Below are 26343 nucleotides of genomic sequence, written 5' to 3' on the forward strand. Positions count from 1 at the left end.
AAGATCCTTTTATAATGCACTAACAATTTAACTGATGGGGGAAAAATCCACAGGCCTCCTTCTGTACAAAAATGTTAAAAGTTTATCTGAAGCTAATATGAAGCTTCAGCTGTCCATATTAGTCAGATCAAGTAGATGTCTTTCAACATTACAGTCTTTAGTGTCAAAGTTCCTCTTTTTATTACTATACTTCCACTGCAGCTCAACACGGAAACACTGTCTGAGGAAACACAAAGAGGGATTTTTTTGCTAAAAAGACTGTAAATGTGGCAGATATCCAATTGATATGACTAACGCAGACTGATGATGTCTCATATCAGCTTCAGATGAACTTTTAAATGTATTTTTGCACAAAATGACTGTTTGGACACACTGTGGATTTTGGCCCCCATCACTTACATTGAAAGTACATTTGAGGGGGATCTTTAAATAGCCAGTATAAACAGGAGGAATGATTACAGTGAGGAAAACCTCTTTCAGTGTTCATATGGGAACCTGACTGTTTTAAGACAGACTGGAAAAACTGTGAACCTGTCCTGTAATTTCTCAACAACTATCTTCAAGCAGTGGTTTTGTGTTTTCTATTTTTAGCCACACAGTGGCAGCAGACACACCATAGTCAAGTGTGTTATGAACAGAAACAAACAAACCATCTGCAAAAATATGAATGAACTATATAACGTTTATTAAAATATATAAAAGACAAAATACATATATGCATAATTATATCCATGATGAAATATGCATATACAGTATAATAATTATACAGTAAAATGTGTTTACATATATAGATTTTTTTATACATAGAGCAAGATATTTTTGCATTAAAACTGGCAGTGGTGATTTCATATCCCCTCCCCCCCCAAACAGGAAACCCCTCAGTCCACAGAGGTCCTCCAAGACGAAGAAGCCTCAGTGAAAAGCTTGAGAGCAGCAGCACCTTTACACCTGAGATCCATGTTTTGGAAAGGTCTCACACAGAACAGCACACCTATTCTGACAAATAGCTTCCAGGGACTTCAACCAACAATGTCAAGAGGGGAAAGGATGTCACGTCGAAGGTCCCCCGATCTGACGCTTTCTGGTATCTGTACCCTTACTGAAAATGGGTGACGATCGCAAGCAGTCCCAGCAGGAAATCTACAAAAAAACTTCAAAACTGTGCCACACATCTTTTGTTATTACACAATAACTTCAGAAAAACATCCTTCCAGTCCAATATCATCTGCCATCACACTACACGATTCCTCAGTACATCTAATCTCAGGATATATCTGTATAGCTTGCAAGAGGAGAGTAAAAAGATCCTGGACAGAGCGTGAGACACTCCCATGGGATGACGTTAAGTCCTTCAGACTGGTGTGGTTGTGTGTGTTGTGGTTGGTCCTGTACAGTTTCAGTCACTGCACACCGAAGGTGGTCATGTCTGGTGGTAATGATGATAGTGGTGGTGGTGGTGGTGTTCGTGGTGATGGTGGTGCTCATGGCGCTGAACCACAGGAACGACAAACCCTGGGCTCCCAGGAGGGCCGGATACCTGCTCTCTCTCCAGGCTTGGCAGTACAGAGGGCACAGGGGGTTGTTGCTGGGGGTGGGATTGAGGGGACAGCGGGGTTTTGGACGGGGACAGCGCCTCTCTGGCTTTGGCCCTAAGGCGTTTGCTGTGACTGTATTGCAAAGGGTGCTGGTGGTGGCTGGAGGGTTGGGCTTGGTGTGGCATGTGGTACACATCCTGACCCCCGTGCAGCATGGTTTGCAGAGGAAGGTGGTAACCGTGACATTTAGCGGATTTGCCACCTCCGCTGCCTCCATTATTCCCTCCACCTCCCTTGTAGGTTCCTTTGGGGGATTTGAGGAACTGTGTCCCCTTGCTTCGAGACTCTGTAGGGTTGTAGCTATCACTGATGATCTGTGAGCGGCGCTGGTGAACAACTTGGGGCTCTGGTTCCTGGGAGCGGGAGCGGCTCTGGTTCTGGCAGCTTCGACCGTGAGCCTCCTGGGGAGGGATGGCAGGAGTGCTCCCTGAAGGAAGAGGTCAGAGACAGCAGTTCAGTGGTAAGTATGATGAACGACAAATCTTCTTGTTAGAATTACTGCTCAGCATCCCCACACTCAACTTTCAACTTATCATTGTAAAATAACTGTGAATTTGACGCAGCTTACCATCAAATCTGGAGGTGTAGTTCTCTATACCAGCCAGGTCCAGGTAGTGATTCCTCCTCTCTGTGTTTTCATCCACACAGTAATGCTGACCCTCAGTGGCTGGTGCCTCATTGTTCTGCCCTTTGCTGCTATAAATGAAAAACAAAAAAGAATGAGAATACTTTCTGTAAATCTTTAATCTGTAACAATTATTACAATGTACACAAGCCAGCCTCTAAGCACAGTATACTTTGTGTGTACTAACCTGATGTAGGAGGACAGCCGCTTGTCAGCTGAACGGCCCTCCTCTTGGTGACAGCGATCTGAAGAGGGAAAGAGGAAAAAGTGTTCAGTGACATCCATACAGTAGGTAGCTGCTTAAAACAAAAAATATGGTGCTAAAACAGAAAGAGCTTGTTCATTATAACTTTAAACTGCAGCACTGACTAAAATGAACCAAGGAAAAGAGGAAATCTGGAACCAGAACCAAAACAATCCACAACATCTTCAGATCTACAGTTAACACTAAGTTATTGGCTCCCAACGTATAGAGATCATAGTGTAAAATACTGTTTTAAAAACTTTATTTACCTGTCCCTGTATCTCTTCTGTGGCACCTGGGCTCTGGGGTGACGGTCAGTTTCACACGCAGAGTCTTGCTCTTATTATGGCAGGAATGATTCACAGAGGCATCAACCACATCATAGATGGTGTGCATCAGACTGGACATGTCCTGTAATGAGAGGAAAAACACAGCTTGTAGTGTAGGCCAAGTGTAGGTTTGACATGATGATGACATGTAAAGGAGACAAGCATTATTAAGAAGACACGGTATAGATTAAGACTAAAGAAGCACAGTACAAGGAGTGGAAAGACATTTAAAACACACACCTCTTTCGTCACTTTCCCACTGTTGTCAAAGTCATAAAGCGTGAAGATCCACTCCTGACGGTTGTCGTCCTCCACTGAAACATCACACTCCAAGTCCTGTGCATACAAACATGTGTACTGATAATCTGTAATATCACACTTTAAACACATACACAATATAAAGTGGAATGTGTCTATGTGCATATTTTTGCCAATTATAAGCCAAGCCTCAACACTTCTACAAAACACAAATACTGTAGTCTTTTAACAACAGGGGGCAGAAGTGCATTCAGTCGTCACAGCTGCTGTCTTCTTTGTGGTTTATGAACATTTTTCAAGAGGGAATGAGAGTTGCGTTTCTTAATTTTGCATGAGAACCTGTGGTTGACAAGAGAGATTTATGACACCATCTCCTCTTATCTGAATTCAAATCAAACCTTGCGTCAGTGCAGGTAACTTTGAAGAGGGCTTTCCAAAGAAAATACAAGAGCAACAACTTAAGGTTGTCTGGTGAAGTATAGCAGGCTTAAAATCATGTGGGTTTTTTTTTAATGAATTCATACATCCTGTGAGCAATATAGCAGGGCAATGGGCCAGCTGAAATTCTGGTTTTCAACATGTAAACAGATCACTTTACAGTCCATTCAGCTTCTTTTAACTTGTGTGGAGAAGCACAGAGAATAGAGTCAGGGTGGCGAGCCCTACTACTATGACCTTGTCTTTCTACTTTCTTCCAGGAAAAACGAGCACGACCACTATTCTCAGTTACAACTTTTTGGCAGCAACTTTGATTCTGATGTATCTGGTAACATGGCCGTAATTGAAAAAATAAACATCTGGAATACAGGCCCTGCTGCAGGCACGGTGGAGAGCTGACACTGTGTGAACAGCAGTGTACGTTTACAAGAGAGGAGACCCTAGGGAGAGAGGCGGCCCTTTATGGTTCTATAATATCTCCTCAGCTCACATAACCAGAAGTGATCACCAAAGGGTAGTTCTGAGCAGTTCTTTAAAACATGCAAGTCTAAACATTACAATCTATTTATTCTATTTATTGGTCCCTAAATTCAATCAGGATATGGTCTGGAGCAACGTCAACATACAGACAGATGTTCTGTGCACAGGGTGAAGGCATAAAACAGTGGGATAGAGGTTACCCACCATGCATTTATTTTCTAACCAATGTTTAAATAATTTTCACTCAATGAAATGCAAAACATTGTCAACACTCTTTTCAACATTTGAGGTAAATGACTTGAGAGAGAGAGACCTTTTCCTGACCTAAGAAATCCTGTCATGTGAGGAAATCTGACAACCACTTGAATAAATAATTATTGGCAATTTAGCGTCCCAATCCACCTGAGCTGTATGTTTTTTTGGAGTGAGAAGCAGAAGCAGTAGAAGAAATGTTGAAACACTGGGTGAACATGCACCTCCCTGCAGGATGGGCTCAGGCAGGAACTTGAGTTGTACTGTAATTGTAAACTCTTACATCCAGACTGATGCGTTTCTTCCCTGGAGCTTTGGTGGCATCTCTGAGTATCTCTCGCTCTCCGTCCTCTGAGTGCAGGTACTGCAGGTAGCTTTCACAGCCCTCGGCTTTCTCTGGAGGAAGAACCACTGTCAACACAACAACACACATTAAAGTTAATGCACAAAAACACTGATTCCTCACACAGAGTTATTTTTGTTTTGTTCAGTAACTGCGCTGCAGAAAATCTGACATCCTCACAAGCTAATATACCTTACTTAAATATGCCTTTGTTGAGAAGTAAGGTAACCAAATATGACATGACATTCATTCCCAAGAAAGCAGCTCACTAAACGTACATGCATCTTTTTGTGTTTTTGTGTCCTTAAAGCTTGTGCATTAAGCATCTTTGTCTATCTCCACCTGTGTGCAGGTGAAACAGTCATTTTCAAATAGTCTGTGATGCTCAGGAAATTCTCTTTACATATTTACAGCTGTATCAGGGTATAATGCGGCATGCATTTCTGAATTTGGCCCCTATAATTGCTGCTCAGCACAGTGCTATCCCTGATCCATAAAGCTTGGTATGCACTAATGAAAGCCTGCAGAAAGACTGCATTGCACTTTTTGCACAATTAAACATCCAATTAAAGATAATCTTTTAAGTTCAACCTGACTTCAATTGGGCATAGAAGCCTTGTGAAATAACATATGCATAAATTTATATCACACAGGTCTTCAGGTTGTATTATTAATGGCATCGTACATACTAAGTGTTCATCAATCATACAACATAAGATATGTTTTCTGCAGCATAAAATATTCAGCACAAAGCTAATCAATGAGTGAAAAGACATCCTTCTCAGCCTACCCTCTAGGGGACAGTGTTGATCTGCAAATTGTCCTTCCTTCAGCTCACCATTTGGAAACTCCTGGGACAAGGAAAGAGGGAGGGAGGAGGAGGGGGAGAGGAGGGGAGGGGGGGGGGGGGGGGGGGGGGTCAGAGATGTAAGTGAATCTACAGTTCAGACCACAGACACAGAGAAAACAAACAGTTCCAGCTAAAGCATTTCCTACTCAGATGAGAGAGAGAGGGCTGGAGGCTCCAGCGCGGCCAAACACTTTGAACATCTGCACGCTTATTGTGTTTCACTGTCTGGGACATGGGGAGCGCAGCCGCAGCCAAGCTTTCAAGATTCCTTCCGAGCCCTTCAAACGGACCCTCGCATCCATCAAAAAACCCATAATGCACTTCATCCTCTGAGGTTTCTCTTAGCCAACCTGTTTGTTCTCATCCCGCTTGACATGGAACCCAGTGAGGAGAGTTTGATGGAACAAGACCAGAGTTTAAGGAAAAGTTTTGTTGTATTTCCCGGCGAAAAACTCAACTTGAAACGTTTGGTTTATGTAAAACAAGCCTCACAATGAGCTCTCAGCAACATGTGTATATTTATTTTGAATGGAGAATAATTGCCAGATGGAAGTTTCCATGCAGATAGGATGGGACTGATTAAATACACAATTCCATAGCCATATAACAAAAGCGGGACAAAGGAGTTGAAGGGGCGCAGTGAGGGAGGAAAAAACCTCTGCTGTCACATGTGAATAATCTATATCATGAATAAAACAAGCAACAATGTATTCATATCCATCCCACACATGTGCTAATGCAGACCCACACTTAGGCAAAGGCAACAGGGTCTCCATACGTGCATACATACACACACACACACACACACACACCGCACACACTGCACACACACATTCAGCCACTCTTTAATTACAATTGGATTGTGGAAACAATGAAAATTAAGTGCAGCACAGGCCCTAAACCACAAGTATTTAAACAACAAATGATTCATCTTATTTACGTCATTCTCAGTCCTCTAAGCTGCTCCGCACACACTTTGAAATAAAATCTCACCAGATTGAATCAAGGAGGCCCACTGAAACGAGACAAATAAAAAACAGATAGATGCTAGAAAACAAAAGAACTCCATGTACCTTCAACAGAGCCGAGGCTCAGAGAGTCGGAACATCTGCATGCGTTTAGGTGAACGAGCCCCCTCTCCCCTCCCCTTCCCCTCCCTCTCTCAGAGTAATGACAGCGCCAGGGCCTGTGGTTCTATTTAACAATCTCGGAGCCCCGTGATTATTCCTCACTTCAGAGGATGATACCTCCAGCCTGTAATCTAGCCCTGACCTTCACCGTTGAAGAGGGGAGCCGCTTGAGTCTCAGGGTCAAGGCTCGGACACCCCCTGCAAATTGGCCACCGGAGACACTGAGAGAAAACAGCAAAAGAATGGGAGTCGGGCCTCGGTAAGAGGAGGAGGGAGACGGGAACAGGAGAGAGGCAGGAAGTAAGCGGGAGGAAAAAAGAAGAAAGAAGAGCAGAGAGGAAAGAGGGCACAAAGGGGGAAAGGAGGGAAGGGAAGATAAGAGGAACAAAGATGGGAAAGGAGAGAAGCAGATAAGAGTAGAAGCAGAGGAGGATGCGGTTTGTTAAAGAGGAGATAGGGCCTATCTATTGCTTACTCCAGTCCCTGGGAGCTCTGTGGGAGAGGTGGAGGTGGATTTTTACAGACTCTGCAAGGCTTCTAGGAGAGGTGGAGATAACTGGTACCACTGCCTGGGCCCCTAAACAAGCAGCAGTCTTTAATCACCAAATACACACACTAAAAACCAAACCAGTGTATGTGCATCCACACACAAAAACACACACACTTCCCATCTTTTGTCATTTTCTGCAGCCAAGTTGTTGTTTCCTCTCTGCACTGAATGCTTTTATCTCTCCCTCTTTGTACCGCAGTCCCTTAATGAAGGGCAATATGTAAGGAAGAGAGAGTTCACACAGACACACTGTTGTGCAGCTCAGAGGAACATCAAAGAGAACCATTGATTCTTCTCATCCTCATTCCCACGAGTGTACAGAGCAAGGTATGCGCACCTCTAAATGAAAGACAGGATTCAGCGTTAAATATAATGAAACGAATCAATCATCCAACTGCCAAAACTGAATCTGATCTCTAATTAAAATTCAGATATCTGGAGATCTCTTGCTGCGAGCACAAGGAGGGAACCAGCAGGGCTCGTGTTGAACACATGGCCTCTCCTAGAAATGCAAGCACCCCACCACCTCCACGCTCATTACAACCATTGGGGGAGCTAATGAGAGAGCAGGCTGGGTCTGACCACAGTCTGCAGTTTAACGTCTAAACACATGGCATCTCCATCCACATCGCCCACGGTGTCGGGCTCAAATCTGCCCACCACATGTGTAATTAACTGCTTTCTGGCATGTAGCTGCTCTCATTCTTTCACTATCAGATCACAACTGCTCAGTAGGCTACACAAACGTGTTAGCGTTTTGAAGCAAAGTGTTTTCTTGTTTTCCACCAGTGGCGTACACCTGAAAACCCATGATGTTACACATCTATGCAGCGTGTGATATTGAGTGTAGGGGAAGACAGTTGACAATTCACATGTGTGGGACAAGACGCTTGAACAGGAATGACAAGGAGATGATAAGATCTATGTTTGCTTTAAAAACAGTGTTCCATGTAAACAGGTTCTGTCTTCCAGACGCCTTAACATAGGAGACAGACAGAGAGGTGTGTGATGTTTGTTCCTGTTTAATGCAGCACTTCTGCCAAGCTTCCCTAAAGCTTCAGCCTACTGCCAGACTTTTATGTGGGATAGGGTAACCAGGGGAAGCTTTCATAGCTCCCTACCAGGTGACATCAGACATCCCCCAGCAGTCTCTCTCTCTCTCTCTGTGCCTGCCTACCACCCATCCTCCCGCTAGAAAACACTGCACATCTTTGTTCTCACATCCCCCCTTCTTGCTCACCCCCTAAATATAAGCACACACACACTTCTTTTAGTCCATTCTTTAAACCATACGATGCACAAGCGATTCTGAAAATCGCATCTTCAAAAACAGGGGAGGCTAACATGAGGATTGTTTACACAGTTCCTCTGGTCTCGCGGTATGAAATATGGCAACTTGATCAGATGTCTGGATGCGTATCCGAGTACAAACATATGCTGGAAGAAATACAAAAACAGGATACTGTCTGGAAGCTTCCTCATATAATTTTGAAGCCATGTGGTTTTCTTAAAATGCTTCAGATTGCTTATTTTTTATATGAAGTTGTAATTAGCATAAAAAAATACTTTTACAGTACAGTAGGTGGCATTTCCTTGTCCAAACAAGACCAACAATCTGAGTTATTACCTTAATTTGATGAAGAAAGCGCCTTGGGACATAAACACTAAGCAGCTAACAGTGAGAGTTCTCCAGGATGTACACAGTTTCTAGAAATACAAAGTCACCTGGAACTGACACTTCAGAGGGCGCCACAGGAAACCCTTGATGACCACCAGCCAACCAGCATTCCCACTCCCACTGGCCATTAATTGGGGATGATTGGGGGGTTCCCCATTGATGGAAATGAGGATTGAGTAGAATCAATACAAAGAAAGGAACACCGCTTCGTAAACAAACTGCATACTCTTGAACCACAGAATGAAACTGGAGAGGGAGTGGGGCCATTGAGAAATAAAAGCCCTCCATTCCAGAAGAAACCAACCTGGCCTTGACTCAAAACCAGATGTGAGCGGTTATACTGAAGAGAGGCAGTGAAAAAAGAGGGAGATGAGGGGTGGAGAGGGGGAAGGGGCTGTGACTGAAAATATGAGGAGCTAAAGAGAGAAGAGAAGGCCAGTTGCACAATTTCTGTCTCTTCTCTTGCAAGACAGTAAAAGAAAAATATGATGATGGCTGAGAAGCGAGTACTCTCTCTCTCTGGTTCATCAGGCCTCAGCTTTCAATCCAAGTCGGGGTAATTATGGTGCTCAGAGTCAACAGAGTAGACTGGCCTCAGCTAGTATTGAGGAGCAATATTAAAATAAACAGCGATGCATATACTGCAGCATTTGAGTTAGTCTGCCTAATAATCATCATGTAACACAAGCTACAAGCATGTTTTTATGATTCAGTATATAACCAATACACAAGTTTGGAGCTTTTTCAAGTTCAGCCTCAAAAGTTGTATCAAAGGATAAATTCACAGTTTTTCAAGTCTGTCTTAAAGCAACAGTCAGGTGCCCAAAAAATGAGCACTGAAACAGTTTTAACACCAAACATTTTACTTGCTGTAATCATTCCTCCTGTTCATACTGGCCATGAGATAATATCCTCTCCAAATGCACTTACAATGTAAGTGATGGGGGACAAAATCTGCAGTCTTCGTTTTGAGCAAAAATGCATTAAAAAGTTTATCTATATAATGTAATATGAGGCTTCAGCCATCTGAATTTGTCAAATAAAGTGGATATCTTCTGCAGGTACAGTCTTTTTAGTAAAAATGTCCCCCTTTGTGTCTCAACGGACAGTGTTTTCCTGTTCAGCTGCAGTGGAAGTATAGTAACAAAGAGATGGAATTTGGCACTAAAAAGACTGTAACTTAGATATTGTCTTGATTTGACTAATTCGGACGGCCGAAGCTTCATATTAGCTTCAAGTAAACTTTTAAATACATTTTTCTCCTGTCCACCATCATTGACATTGAAAGTGCAATATGAAGGGATCTCTTAATGGCCAGTGTAAACAGGAGGAATGATTACAGCAAGAAAAATGTATCAGTGTTCATTGACACACAACTTGAAAAACTGTGAACCTGCCCTGTAATTTTTCAATGCTTGTCATTATACAGCTAACATTTGCTTCTGTCCACTAATTGGGGTATTTTATCTATGTATCAGTGTGTCATGACATGTCTTTCTATGAATGGCAATGAGATCAGAGCAGAATGCCATCCTGTCATCTGGACTGGCCCCATGCGGCCAAGATGGCCCAGATATGGCTCTTTCAGGGTAGCAGGACTCTCTCTGAGGTCAAACAGGAGGCAAAACCTCTCCCTTGGCAGGACATGAATCACCAGGGCGAAGCCTCTTCGGTCCTAGTATAACAACAGCTGTGGGGAGAGATGAGCATGCTTGCCTGCCTATGTAAGAGCAGCACCTAAACCGCTGAAAGTCACCCGCTCCCCTTCAATCAGGAGAGACTATCTCCTAAACTCTTCACGCCCCTCCTGTCCCGTCCTCACCCGAACACTGACCTTACTCTCACTTTGATTGTGACCTGCTGGTTGGCATAAACAAAGATTAGCATCACTGGCTGACCATCTAGCATCTGTCACTGTGTGCTGTAATCAGCTTGCCTTCATTAAAGAGGGCTTTGATAGGAGTCTGATGTAATGGAGTGTCCTCCTCTCAGCTGTTGCACAGGCAGCTACTGTTGGGAGTTGGAAACCATGTGCTTCATACCAGTGACTGGAATCACACTCATGAATCTGGGTTATGCAAATGTATTAAATTATAGACATAGTAGTTCATCACATACGTAATCCCAAATGTATTTGATCAATTACAGGAAATAGAAAAACAGTGGATGTCACGGTCAACTATAGCCGCAACACAAAAATTTGAAGTCAGGTTTGAAATCCAGTGCCACACACTGAGCCACAGAGAGCATGTTGGTTTAATTCAGAAGTAACAGGGCTTGGTGGTGTAATGCAATAGTCTCTGCATGGACTTTTATATGACCAATGCCATGTGTTATGCACTCAAACATTTAATGATCTGCTCAAACAAAAGTGTAGTAAAATGTTTTCTTTTAACAGTCAGAAGCTATCATTTCTTTTTATTCTATTACATTTTATTCTGGAATTTTACCAGGTAAAAACTCAAGACTTCAGTGTTTTTGCTTGCGAGTTTCCTATCAAGTCTTTAGCAGGTGCCGTCTCAAAAGACCAAGTGTCTCACAGCAATCAAGTCCAAGTCTCAAGTCTTAAGGCAACAGGTGATAAGAAACATAGTATGTTAGTATGTCCTAAGAACTAAAACAACTTAACTTAGCATTTTAATAAATGCAAATAAAGCAAGGCTGCAACTAACAATTAATTAATTAATGATTCATCTATTGATGATATTTTCAATTAAGAGCTTAATTGTTTAGTCTACAAATTGTGTGAAAATAGTTAAAAATGTCTGTCACACTTTTCTAGTGCCCAAGGTGAACTTTATTGGTCCCACCAACAGTCCAAAACCCAAAGATATTCATTTCCCAGTAATAAGAGAGAGAAAAGATAATCAGCAAACTCTCACATTTGAGAAGCTGGAACCAGCAAATGTTTCTTCATTTTCACTTGATAAAAGACTCAAAACACATTCACTCATCTTTTTATCTCTAAAATAAACTATGCTGCTGAACCAGATGTCAAGAGAAAAAAAGATGTACACAGAAACTAGACAGAAGACACACAGAAGAACATATTTCGATCACGCGCACACACACCCTGACAAACAAGACAGAAGCGAGTGCACAGGCCGACGGCATATCAAAGCCAGTGTGGGACAGGCGGTTAGACTCAAACAGGATGTTCCTCTGTTTCTGGCCTCTATGTGAAATTCTGTAAGCTCCCGCGCAGGCCCCTGGCTCTTAAGCCCGGCCAATGGGGAGTGCGCCCAGGCTGATAAAGCTGAGGGGATTTGTTCCACATTCCACAGGCCCTTTAAACAACACAGAGGATCTCAGAATGCCAGGTTGTGGGTTGAGGTGGCTCAGACGCCAATCCCATTACGGTCCAAAAAGCGACTCCACCTCTCAAGCAGTCATGGAGATACTCTCCCTGACTGTCCAGCTGAGCGGTATTTGAAACTGATCAGCTGCTCATGTTGCCAGGGTTTTTTTTTTTTTTTGGTTTAAATCAAACCGGTTGTCCTGTCAGTTACAGTCAATACAAGGCTTTGTAAGCACCTTTCCGCCTTGGCTGCGTCTGCTGTGTGAAAACCATTTCAACACAATCACTCTCACCTGTAAGGGCTCTTTTTGTGTACTGTAATAAGTGTCAGGTTCCCAGCTGTCTGTCTAGTATTGAGATGTCAGAAATAATTGCTCTCACCTGCAAGATAACCACCAACACCGCTGTTTTCACTGCTCATTTTGTTAAGCTGAGAGGGATTTAAGTCACAACTTTGAAAACCAGGCCTGGCAGTTCATAGGGGCGAGGCTCTGTGGTTGGAGGCTGGTGGAGCTACAGGCGTTACAGTGCTCCTGTGGGTGACTGAGAAATGTAAACAAACCATGTTGGGAAGGACAGCTGCGCGCCAGTGTGGAAGAGCAGCAACACTGTCCAAGTTTACATGCAGAGTACACACTTGAATGATGCTGTCTATCTAATCCACAACGAATTTTCTTTTGCGCTCCTGCTGTTAAAGGCTTGCGGCTTGCTGGTGGATGAGCTGCTTGCTGGTTTCCTCAACATGTCTTCCATCAGGATAAGAACAGGTTCAGGGTCAACACCACAGCTCTATAGTCCACTAGTTACTGCTCCCTATGGGTAACTTACACAGAGAAGTACAGATCCATATGACTGCCCATGATAAGAGGAGCTTGTGCAGCCGTGACCAATCAGCAAGTAATGTAGCATGAACTCTCAACACATCCATCTGGGAGGCATATTGGGCAAGCAGAGACGGACGGCTGTTGTACTGTACTATTATTGCATTCAGCCCTCAGGGGGAATCAGGCTTGCCGGGCAGAGAGAGCCAAAACACAGAGTTCAGTGCGGCAGGATGCAACAAATAACCAAGGTAGACAGGCAGAGCTTCTAATAACTCATCTGCTATAGCCTTACAATTCTCAATAACACTTGCCAAACCTCAGGTCTCAGCACACACCACTTCTTTGCATAATTGGTACTGTTCCTCCTTGCTATGAAATATTTAAGGCCATCCTGCCAGCATAGTTTGGATAAAAGTGTCTTGGCTTTGCAGAGCGCTGCACAGTTTTTTTTTTTTTACACTAGATATCTTTAAATTTGACACATGCAAAAAAAAAAAAGAACTGCTGCCCCTCTTTTATCTCTTGTCTCCCTTACTCTCTCACTGTCCGGCACTACTGTCTCCTGCAGCCGCTGGGGATTGTCAGTCTCAAAGAGCAGGAGAATTCTTGACACTGCAAGAACAGGCTTAATTCCAAGCTGTGAAGTTCCTCACAGGCCTGGAACTGGACAGGGGGTCATGTGAGGGTCAACACCAAGTGTTTTCCTGAGGATTCCTAAAAATACACTCCTGCTGGGCACAGGAAGCAGAGGAGACTCCACGATCTTCAGACGATGTGGGAAGCCTGGATATGTAAAATGGACCATTGCCAAAGGGCCAGTGGCTGTAATGCTTTGGCATTTGAGATGCAACTTCCCATGAAAAAAAAAAAGGGGACAAAGTTGAAAGCTGAAGATGAACAGATGAGATATAGAAAAAAGAAAAGCTGCACATGGGCCAATTACTGATGCACCAAAAATCATGCAAAGCTCATCCATATTTCTGTTGAATTATTCTCAAAGAAAATTACTGGTCGAGAAAAGAGAGGATATGAGCGTATGCCTACGATGAATTTCTTTTGAAATCGTAGTTACAAGACAGGAATTTCCAAGATTCATAGTACAAATCGTGCATTATAATTTCTACTTTTACTGTGACACATCACAGAATTATGCCAAGTAGAGCTTTTGAGGCCACTGTCGACTAGACTGTAACATCTGTGCTTCTTTCCTTTTGGACCGAAGCTGCCATGTGTGCACTTTAGTGACCTGACAGACTTGCTGTGTGTGTCTTAAACACTGTTCCCCAGTGTGAAATTCTGGAACGTAATTCATCCATGGCACAAGCAGAGATCAAAAGGCTATGGTGCAGAGGGCAGCTCAGCTCAGCTCCACCTTCTTCTCCAGCTCAGCTTTTGCAGCAGAGCGCACAGAGAGCTGCTGCTTTCACAGCCATAATTACTGGAAACCAACTCTACAAGGCTGCACTTAAAGTTAGTTTAGCTTAGCTGCTTGTATATTCTTATCTTATCTCGGGTGTAAAGCTACAAGCCTGATGGGAGTCTTGTTGTGTAGAGCACAGCAAAGTCTGGAAGCGGTCCACTTGAACGCACCAAGTGTGACACTTCATGTTTGATAAAGGTCCTTGAAAGAGGATTTATGCTTCAAAAAGCACAAGGTGCTGATGTGCAATAACACCGTAAAAGCTATGAGATAATCAGGTGCTACCGGGATAGAGCAGTTCTCAAGGCTGAGCACATGACACTGGGGGTAAAAGTTCAGATATTCTGATACACTGGCATTCTTGAAGTGATAGGATCGGTTGGGCCCCTATCAACACGAAGAACTAGGTGCTGGTTATAGAGCGAGACCTTGCTGAGCTACTATTTGAGAACTTTGCTGTATTCATTTATAGGTGAGTCTTCTGCCTAAAATTTTCATTGTTACAGATAAGTTTGAAAAGCAGCTTTTCTCAACATATGTATATTTTTTTATATTTATATTGGTATTTTTTTAAAACACATTTTGGTTTATTGTGAGCTGAGTGGGTTTTTTTTCATTCAGCCGCATATCATGAAATAAAATCCAGATTTAGAAGAGTGCGTTTTCTTTGTGGAGCTCCTCCTATGAGCAGATGGTGTCTCTGAAAGGCCCTCAGTGAGGGGGGAAGGCATCTTAAGGAGAACTGCTGTTTATTTGAAATGAGCCTTTAGGTAAACATGTTACATGGCACACAGGGCCAGGTCAGCTTTTGAAGTGGATGGGCTCAGGAAAGAAATGGGTGGGGGAAGAAAAGAAGGCTGCCCTCAGAGGAAATGAGAACAGTGGCCTCTTTCAGCACTGTTTTATCCTCTCCCTCCCTTTCTGTCACATATAGAAAAAGCACAAAAGGTGTTTGGGCATATAAATACATCAACGTAGGATGTAAGGAACCGCTGAATTCTTCTTTTTTCTGAATATCTAAGAAGAATCATTCTGCAGTCATTGGTTTTTAAATTATATTCCCCAGAAAAATTACCACCCATGACAAAAATAAACCACTTCCTTTTAATGGAGACCCATTGAGGGTTTTGATGACGGGAACAGGTTTGTGTAACAAAAGCAAGTTTGCAGCCGTTCCCCATCGGGGAGCGAGAATGTGATGTGCAGGAGGGCCAGGCCTGCGCTGTCTGCAGAGCCCGGTTCCAAGCTTTGAAGCTGCTAGTGTGTTTCAACAGCTAACCACTTTCAGATGGGACTGTGGCGTTTTATGAGCTGAGTAATAGCGATACCTACACATGTGCAGGCTTGGGGTCCCCAAGAGGGGGGAGGCACAGCTCAGACTAGAGAGAGAGAGAGAGATGCCTAACTCCTCAGGGGTCTGGATTTGGGTGTGTTTGATAAGTCTTATGTTATAGCATTCTGTGCATGAAAATGGAGGACAGGAAGCTGGATTCAGTGTAAAGTCTGTCCACCTATGAACAAAGCACTGCTATAAATTCCACCTTTTTTCCAAGGTTACCTTGAACATTAAATGAACTAAATGTTTTGACTCCTTGTATGGAATAAACATGTGAAATTATAGTGACTCTCCTAAATCTCATAAGAGACACCTGGAGTGTAAACTGTAGACCTAACACCCTAGACAACTGTGAGATTTATACAAAAAGAATACTTTAAATAGCAGAGGCTTCATGCAGCACAGCAACATAACAATGAGTAACAATGCCAGCAGCTCTGGGTGCCCTCCGCTGGGCTTTTTTTTTTTTAGCATACAGGAAGTCAGGGTTTGTGGTGTGTGTGGTGTTTCACTCTCAAGCCTCAAAACTAGCAGGGCGTCAGGTTCAGGAATGTGGAGCAAGGATGAAGTTTCTAAGCATTCAGGGGTGACTCTGAAGGCTTTTTATACAAGAACAACACAGAAAGTGAATGTAACCTACCGAAGAGCCAAAGCTAGATGGACATTGCATCACAATATGAACAGTGCTTATGAATAGCTCAAAAACACAAAGTTGAATTTTACATTAATTCTAGAGATTATTTTTGTTCTGGCATTGCTGTTTGTTTTTCCAACTCAATGTCTGACTCCGTCTCTGTTCCAATGTATGTTTTTTCTCCCACAAGCAACAAAAATAGAGGTATTTGTGTCTAGGATTTATGACTAACAGTGTATTGTGCTGCACACAACTATTTAGTTTCCCCAATGCTTGCATTGTGGAATATATGTCAGGTCAGCATCTGACCTTTGTGGAGACAATCTCAAGTTTCCACTGCCCTATTTCATAGAATAACAAATTCATGTCCAAAAGAGGAATCCCCTGTCCTCATTAAGCAAACAAGCAAAACCTCTCAACTCTCCATCTCAATCTACAAATATTTAAAACAACTAAACGTTGAACAAAAATAGATTTACAATGTCTCCTATGATAAGTTATACATGTCTGGAGCTTCCTGTGTCGTCACTGAGCTCATCACATGCCTCACTGACTGAAGATGTAGATGAAAACAATGTATTCAATTAACAATGGCTATAATGACAGCATATAATAACACCACCAACAACCATAACTGAAAAAATATAATATTCCCCTGGCTGCTCTAAGGCTTGCGAAATGAAGTCCACTTGGAAAAGAGCTAAAGCTTTCTAAGGGGGAACAGGGGTTTATGTGGAAACATACCTTACACACTAAAATGTAATAACCTTTGAGTCTCCCGGTGTTGTACTTGGCTGGGAGAAGCACAAGATCAAACACAGACTTGGATCCAGCAGCCTTTGCCAAAAATGTCAGCGCTAAGCACTGGGCTCCAGCTTCAGGTATTTTCTTTCCCCTGGCAGGGAGCGAGAGCAAAGACACGGACCAGTGTTAACCCTCGGCGGGGCTGCCCCAAACAGCCACCAGCACACACACTGCTGCACTAACTGTGCAGGGGAAGTGAGGTCTCCCTGCTGTCATCAGTGACCACGCATGTCCAGGTCATGTAGTGTCACTGAAAACCTGGGATGGTCTCCATTCAGCATGTTGAGATATTCACATACGATTGCACGCGTGATGACTTGCTGCAATTTGGCCCAGTGAAGCTGCACTGATCTCTCTGAAGTACAGAAACAGATATCTCATAAATATCATGAAAAGCAGTGACAAGATGTAAGCGACTTCAAAGCAGCGATAATGGGACTGAGAAAGCTCCAAAGGCGACAGATCTTCATTCCATATGTCTGCAGATAACAGCTCCAATAATGAAGGAAGTGGAGTGACTACCATTTTTCTTGCCTAAATCTTTACAATTCTCCTTTGAGCTAAAGAAGAAATGTAAATTAATATTTATGTCATGAAGTATAACTGACTGAGTGGCATTTATGAAACGCTGTTATATATACAGTATATAAATATAAATATATATATATATATATGACAACATGTCACACGTCACACTGCCTCCTTAAATCCCAAAAACCTGTCAAAGCTACTTTGTGTATCAAGGCTGATATAGCTGTTTTATAATACTCTTGGCAAATATAGCTAGACTTATGGTACTTAAATGCTTATATCAACATTACAATATTATATGTTGAAGGAATAGTTCAACACTGTGGGAAATAGGCTTATTTGCTTTCTTGCTGTGAGTTAGATGAGGAGACGATAGTGTTTGTATGTTAAATATGAAGTTACAGCCAGCAGCCAGTTAGCTTAGCTTAGCATTAAAACTGGAAACAGGGGGACACAGGTAGCCTGACTGTTTGATGGCAACAAAATCTGCCACCTCCCAGCACCTCTAAAGACCACTAATTAAGACACTGTATCTCTTTTGTTTAATCGGCACACAAAATGAAATGTAAAATGGACAAGTTGTGGTTATATTGGAGGGTTATGTGCTGGACTATTTCTTGGCCACGTGCAATGACTTCCTGTCTGTTGCAACATGAGGTTGTCTCATGGATGTATAAAGAGAATTGGAAACAGCGTCAGAGGCGGCACCCCAATCATTCCTATGAAAGTTGGTCAGTGGCACATGAAGCCAAAAAAGCCACTTTCTGAAAACACACTGCGCACGCTCTATTGACCCAATGCGCCCGTGGAGCATGCTCACTAGAGATGTCCACCGGCCGAGACTGCTAACTTCCGGTTCAGCCCTCTGGCTAATTTGAATGGAGGTAAAATGATTCAATCATGTGGCTCTTCTAGACTTTCTAAATCTTATGGGACTGTACAGATCAAATGCTGATAGGGAAACACGTCATTTTGCTGGGTTGTGACGCTAAAAAAATGTATCTGCTGATTTAGACGTCTCTTTTGCAATTTAAGTCTATGGGAAAAAGTCTTTTTGGGCCCAATAGCATCATGTGACACTGTAGTCACACGATTTGGCCATTATGTAGAAGATTAGCTTCATAAAAGCACAACTTGTAATTTTTACATTTTGGTTTGGTTTAAACCAGTCATTGTGCTAAGCTAAGCTAATGAGCTGCTGGTTCCATCAACATATTTACAGATATGAGAGACATTGTTTCACCTATAACTGTACCGGCCTGGTGAGCCGCCAGGCCACGGAGAACCCACAACAAGCCAAAAGAATATTTTTTAATGCCAAAAATTACAGCAAATATCCATTTATTTGGAAATCAATAATCATTTGCATTTCAGAGCCTCTGTGCGGCGCTGTTCTGAAACGTAAGTCAATCTCTGTGTCGTTGCCTGGGCAACTGTTGACATGGACCCCCCCCCCGAAAGAAACAAAATACTTTATTTATGTTATGTACGTTATTTACGTGCACTCGTTTCATTTCAGGTCAGAGTGAGAGTCTCTACTGCATTTTGCTGTCATTTACGGTCGCAGTAGTTTCTCTCCTCTCCTTTGCTCTCTGGTGGGGCTCAGTCCCTCCACACACACACAGATCAGAGCAGAGGAGTGACAAATGAAGTATAAGATAACGTTATGCGAGTTGACGACAGCTACACTTGTTACGTTACTGTGAGTGCAATAAAAGCTTGGCGAGTAAAAAGCCAACAAGAGTAATTTATCAATGTAATCTGGCCAAAAGATGGATAGATGTCAACCCCAAATGTCTGAAATTCAGGCCAAAATATGCGTTTTTTAAACGTGCCCAACCTGAATCTGGTGACAGTGACGAGGATGCTAGAAGCTAGCATGACTTTGTAAAAAAAATGTTCTGAATGGATCACAAGGAAATAAAATAGAAAATAAGGAGACTTATAAAATATGACTCCTTTAACTGTTCTGTAATATTGTAATTACAGACCATTATATTATTGTAATTACATAACATCATAATTAAAGAACGTGGCCCATCCCACCACCCCAAAGCAGTCAACCTAGAGGAAACACTGAGAGTGGTATCATTATTCTTATATAAGGCTCAGCAGTGAAGCGAGTAAACACAATTTCTAAAATGTCAAACTGTTCCTTTAATAGACCTTTCAGGCCTCAGGTTGCCTTTGTGGCAATTGGTCTGTAGTTTTATAATTATGGTATAATTAGTCTGTAATCTGATAAGTGAAGTGCACCACTAAAGCACAAATAAAACCAAAGTAGTGATGGATTCAAGGTGGCTCATCATATCCTGAGGCCCTGTCTGGTAGAGGGGCCCATGTGTAAAAATCTACTTATGACCCAAAAATCAGGGGGGTAGGGGCTTAAATAGGAGCCCATAACTCATTTTTTGCCCAGTGGCCCCCCAGAAGGTTAAATCGGCCCTGGTTTGTGCCAAAGAACTGTGAGCCAATGTGTGAGCCAACAGCTCTTTGATTCCTCCTGATGGCCAGAAAGAGGTCTTGCTCCCCTCATGAGAGCTGGTCACAGGGGAATTAGGGTGAAAGTGAGCAAACTGCTTCAAAGTACTTCAGACAGTATAAATATCCTTAGAAAAAATAAACATTTAATCTGCCTGCAGTGTCCTAATGTCTTTCTCTGTGAGGCACAGGCCACACAAACCACTCTTTTCCTCTCAGTCAGTCATTCACAGACAGAGTTAGAGAAAGGCTCAGCCTCTGAGTCACAGGTGAAGCCATGTGGTGATACACACTTGAACACTCGAACATGAAAGAAGAGGCTAAAACAAGCATTTTGCACTTGTGACGAGTGTCGGAACCGACCAGGTGATGATGTTTACACTGACAGAGAGGTGAATGTTTATTCTAGACAAATGGCAACTAAAAAAAAAGAAGTCCCAGGAGAGATGGTGTGATTTGCATGTTGAACAGCTGTTACAAGTTAATATAGGTGAGATCAATGGTCAGCTTCTGCCTGCCAGAACAATGCAGTGGTCAACGCGGATGAGGCTCTCTATTACTCCCCTTCCCCCACTACCTTTAAAACCCCTCAAATATCTCCCCCAAGAAAAAAAAAAACACCCTTAAACCCCCACTCCTCCTCTTTTCCTCTTCCCCGCCACCCTCGCACCCCCTTCCCACCACAGCCCCTCGCCCTGCTCCAGGATTTTGCTGTACAAACCAGGAACAGATGTCTGCCGGGGCCGTGCTGAAAGACCCCGCTGTTCTGGATGCCAGCCACATGCTTTTCATTCAGAGATGAAGGCTCACAGCTCGCCTTCTTGTGAAGCCAATTTAAAAAAAAAAAAAAAAAAAAGAGAGAGAGAAGGGGTGGAAAAAAACAAACTCTCCAAATGCCTTCAACTCCCTTCAAAAGCAACACATATATGAGCACACCTTTTTTGTCTCCACTATAGATCGCTCCCTGCTAGTGCTGCAACATGGAAGTGCTTTTTTTTTTTTAATTATTTGTGGTCATGAGGGAGGCGGAAGTGAAATGTCATGAGATGTTGCTGACAAGAAAATGTCTTAAATCAAGGATCACCAGCTGCATTGTTGTTTTCAGTATTCAGAGTTCGAAAACTAAAAAGAATGACCTCAGTTTCAAATTTGCAGCTCTGTGTACTGAAAAATAAAATGTCATTTAAGGCCACAGCCTCAAGATTACACAGATATCCCTGCCACAGATCCAAATCAAATACTGCTTACTCAAAATGAACATGGCGACTAGAAGATATACCCAAATGCCCAGCAGCAATATTGTCCAAACAAAACATCCATTTTGAGCAGGATTGCCAAATGAGGATTTTTATATAAGGGGAAAGTCTTATTCACAGATTCCAAATGACTGTTAAAAAAACATTAGCTTACAATTAGTTTAGTGAGCTGCTTGGGAACTCTGCTCTTAAACCTAATTTATTATTGAGGGGCGAGTGCTATGTAACTCTCTGTAAGTCAAAATAAATTTGTGTCTCTGAGCTTTTGGCACATCATTACATCCAACTGAATCCCTAACCGAGCCTTTTTACTTCAAGTGTGATATTATTAACCTTTCAAAGTGGAATAATAAAGCTCTTTGTTGTGGAATTTAAAATGTTGACACACTCCCTCCTCACAGGCCAAGTCTGTGGGAAGTTTTGAGACAAAAGATGGTGCTGAAAGGCTGAATTAACCTGTCATTATTTGGGCATCCAAGCATGTCTGTTTGAAGCTCCAAAATGAAGCACTGTGAGTGTGTGTGTGTCTGTCTGTCTGTGTGTGTATGTGTGAGGGTCTGGCCTGTTGATGTGTTGATGTTTCCAGAGGTGAAACACAGTGAACCTTCACAGAGCTCTTCCACTAATGAACACACTGCTCTGGATAAGTACATGGTTGGGATGCACTGCCCTTCTGTATTTTACATATTCAATAACTACAGACTCATTTTTTTGGGACGTTGGACTTCGGACCTAACGATATTCCTACACTACATCAGGTGCTTGGACAGGTTAGACTTGTCTTGAACACCTGCAACGAAGTGTCAAAATCTTGATGACTCTTTCCGGGATGATCCTAGTCATCCTGCTGAATCACTCCCCCTTTCTTTGTCCACTCATAGGCCTGATAGGCCACACTTTAACAAGGAAAACTTCAAGACTACAAACTAAGGGCAGCCTGCCAGCCACAATCTTGAATCATGGTTTGCAGCAAAATAAATATTTAAACAGGTCTTTGTATCCTTTGATCTTTTGATATTTCTTTCTAAAGCATAGCAAAGCCTTCACAGATTGTAGGATAAAAATGACTGCTTTATTGAGGAGATTCACTGGTTTACACAGACTGATGTTGGGTGCGAACTATGTTAGTGCTTGTTTTATTCCCCCCCCCCCCCCCCCCGATAGTAGTCCATCTCTCAGCCCATCCCCCAGCACAGGGCAGGGGGATAGAGGGGTGAGGGTTCGGAGGCTCCACTGATATCAGAGCCCTTTTATAACTCAGCTCTGCGCTTTGAAGTCGCAGCCAGACAGCTCAGGAATCCTACTCCCCCATTTGACAATGAGGAGGGGGGATGGTCAAAGCTAAACAGCGTGTTTGGCCAATCTCCTCCTATATAAAAATCATAAGTAATCGTGACTGTCCCTGCAGCTAAATGGTGAAACTATCTGGTGAGGGCCACTCATGACGAGAGACAGACACTTTGTGGCAAATGTGGCTGAAATTGATCTAAAAACCCTTGTAACAAACTTCAAATCCTCCAAAAAAAAGAGAGACATTAAATAATATGTTTTTCTTGTTTGACTTAGACTTGTTTAATCATGGTCTAAACCCCAGACATCTAAGAACCCATAATCCAATAATTATATTTGGAAAAGTGACATCGTAATCCGATCCTTGCAAGGAATTAATTAACGATATGTGGGATCAAACAAGGAAATGGTGTTGTTGTCTTTACTGAGCTGGAAGTCTGTCAGCTTGATGGGAAGCTATACAGCATGAAAAACATCGCCAGGGACATCATCTCTCTTTACATTAATGTAGGCATACTGTGGGCCCATTTCAAACAGCATGAATAGAGCTGTCACTGTATGAGCAGGCAGTTACATGTTGTTTGTTATCATATCTGTTTCATTCATGGTACTGGTTTTAGAGCTGAAATGATCAGTCGACTGATGTATTGCCAGAAAATTAATCAATCGGCAACTATTTTCATACTTACATTAATTGTATCAGTAATTTTTTAAAGCAAAAAAGCCAAACGTGAGATGATTTGATTATTGAATGAATTGAGAAAATAACCCAGCAGGTTAATTGACAGTGAACATAATCATTTCTTGCCGCACACACTGGTTTATTTGGCATTTCATACTTGACATCACGCCTTGGGCAAAGTTACACCCAACACATTATACCTGCTTTGATTAAAAAAAACACTATAAATAAGTGATATAGAAATCTTAATTGGGTTTATAGTGACATTTAATTTCATCTTCTAAAGATTCTGGTGATCACTCAAGTGAATAAAGAAATCTTACTGTTGTCAGTGGTTGAATATGTTGCCTGAATGAAATGGCAACAGAATACTACAGGAGCAAAGGGAAATGCATGGAAAAAGTAGTTACGATGTTAGTTTCTGCCACAAAAAAAGTACTTAGTTAGCATTATTTTACCACCAACACACATACATGCAGTAACATGATTGCATTTTGTTCTGTCCACCTCATTCTGCTCAATAATTCCTTTAAGTTTCAAATAAAACAGGAAAAGTAAAAGGCTGACTGGTTAAACGTTGAAGATTATTCCATTCTAGTCTGTGAACGAGCCTCTAATGTAACTAACTAATGACACAAAATAAATAAATCAGAGCCATGATTTGATAGAAGTGAGGGTGGGACCCACCCACTAATAAGTGCCAAGCTTATGCCTTTTTGGTGGTTTCCCTTCAGGGGAGTGTGAACTCCAACTCCTCTGAAGCAGAGTAAAGTTCTCTTTTAATTTGCCATGAGTGGGCGGTTTATAGTCCTGATATAATCCATAACTCTTCCACTATTACAACCACCCACCGTACAGATTGTCAGTACCTCTGTGTGAACTTCTTGCAGTTTTCTGTCTGAGAGCTCAGGACTCTCGTACCCCTCAAAAACGACACGCTAATTGAAGTGATGTAATGTTATGCCACAGAGGGCTGCCCACTGGGAGCAGCACTAGAATGGGAGGCATTGAGGAAAAAGACACAGCCCTGAGTCATGATGCCAGCAGCCACAAGAGCAAACTTTATATCCCGCAGGCTGAGAAACGACTACCTTTCCATCCAGTCTGTGTGTCTGTCTGTGTGTGTGTGTGTGTGTGTGTGTGAGTGCGTGTGTGCCGCTTTGCCAAGCCGCTTCACACGCGGGGCTCATGGCTGTCATAACCCATCCAATGATGCTGGCAGGGGAATAACCGCTGCACTGTTGTGTCAGAGCCAGACGTGACAGAAAGAACAACAAGCTACAACTTTGCAAAGACATCAGCACTGCCCTTCAGTCGAGAAGCTCTCATCTCATCTTACAGGAGGAGGGAATGTAACAGCCTCATTCAGACAACTTTGAAGTGCTTGACAGACTCATCCCATCATCAGCAAATGTAAAAACACACACCTGGCACACTTTGTTTTTATAATGAGTTTTGTTAGGAACAGGAGTGATGCTCATACAGCATAGCAGGAGTGAATGCAAGGATTACTTTGAAGAATAAAAGTCACTCTTTTACCGTTTTGACAGCACCATAATAAATTGATTTTCACTGCATCCTGATTTTTTTAACTCTTGGAAATGCTTTATAATCAGTCATAAAAAAAAAGACTTAATAGCCTTTTCATTTAATTTTACATCAAAACAGGCCAGAACAGCAGGCTGATTTTGTTGTTCGGCTTGTTATGACCACGAAGAAGAAGAAGGAAATAAATGTGAAATCCGGATGGATGGATACCTGCATGGTCTTCAGCTTGTGATCCGTCGCGCTGTACCTCTCACATTCCTCCATCCCTCTCCGGAGGAAGGCGTTCACAACAAAACTGTCTCCTGAGACATGAAGAGAAAATACACACACACACACATCAGCAGGTCTGATTCACAAGATCAGTCTTTGCTTTAATACATTCTCATCATCCACAAATCCTAATCATGCAGAAGGATCTCTCCTCACCTTCGGGGTTTTCTCTGCGCTTACACGCTTTGGATCCAGTCACCAAGACGCAAAGATGCAAAACAGACGATTAAATGTTAGTTTGTGTTTTTATAATCGAAATGCTTTAAAATGTTCTAATTCAGCGCTTTTAATTAAAGCATCTCTTACCATGTTTAGACTGAAGTTTGCCCATTCTTAAGTCCCTCTTCCCTGAATCAATTAAGGTACTCCGAAATCCGACAAGGAGAAAACAGTCAGTGACTCAACATGGTCACATTGTGTTTGTTTTGCAAGAAGAAAACTCCAACTTCATCCAAAGGCTGGTGATTAAATCGCTTGTTCATTGAAGAATCAGTCTGCTAAGAGCAGAAAGAAGATAAATGTGTAAAAAAAAATGTTGAGCGGAGAGGAGACGCTCGCTGTCTGCCTCCACACTTCACTTCAGTCTGACTGGATGTGGAAGCGCTTTGAACGCAGCAGAGACGCGGAGTCAAGTCACAGACAACAGCTGCGTACTTCCGCTTATCGCTTCTAAATAATAAAACATCTAATTGTTGAAAAAAGTTTAAACCCACTTTTTAGGAATGTCAAATATATTTGGATTAGCTGTATTAAAAATACAATTGTCCCGAATTGATTTTTTGAGACAAACAGACATCCCTCTGAGGTATTAAAATAAGGTTGTTGTTGTTGTTATATTAGAATATACGAATATTTGCCCATTTTCTAAATTAACAGCAAGAATATGCTCTGTCAGCGGTGGCCAATCCTGTCACATAATAGTCTACCATGTATATAGGTCAACATTCATTTTATTATCATAGCTTCATCTATGGCCCGTCATTATTGTCTTTAAGGTTGCACAAATCATTTTCACACATTTTAATCTGAGCCTGTCGATTGTTTTAATAATTGGTTAGTATAAAGAAATGTAAAGAAAAATGACAAATCCCTGCACAATTTGTCAGAAAGCCCAAAAGTCTCTTAAAATTGCTTATGGCATTTTACAAAGAGAAAAAAAAAAAAGATTGATTTGCAGCCGTTGATAGTGCCACTGTT

General features: G+C 42.3%; 1 protein-coding gene across 2 annotated transcripts; it reads right to left on the bottom strand.

Moving 5' to 3' along the window:
• Positions 1-789: 789 nt before the first annotated feature.
• On the bottom strand, positions 790-25755 carry nkd2b (NKD inhibitor of WNT signaling pathway 2b). Of its 2 annotated transcripts, none has more exons than XM_044360336.1 (10): positions 25453-25755; positions 25303-25329; positions 25087-25178; positions 5355-5415; positions 4505-4632; positions 3034-3129; positions 2734-2875; positions 2408-2465; positions 2164-2288; positions 790-2022 (listed from the first exon to the last, which is right to left on the bottom strand). In XM_044360336.1, exons 1-10 carry the CDS (start codon positions 25475-25477, stop codon positions 1421-1423), a joined length of 1356 nt encoding a protein of 451 aa, XP_044216271.1. In that variant the 5' UTR covers positions 25478-25755; the 3' UTR covers positions 790-1420. The 2 variants fall into 2 exon arrangements, with proteins under 2 accessions (XP_044216271.1, XP_044216270.1); XM_044360335.1 differs by having other exon boundaries at positions 2164-2291; positions 25453-25754.
• Between the last annotated feature and the right edge of the window lie 588 nt (positions 25756-26343).

This window comes from Thunnus albacares, chromosome 8 (assembly GCF_914725855.1).
Source record: "Thunnus albacares chromosome 8, fThuAlb1.1, whole genome shotgun sequence".
Taxonomy (NCBI): Eukaryota; Metazoa; Chordata; class Actinopteri; order Scombriformes; family Scombridae; genus Thunnus; species Thunnus albacares.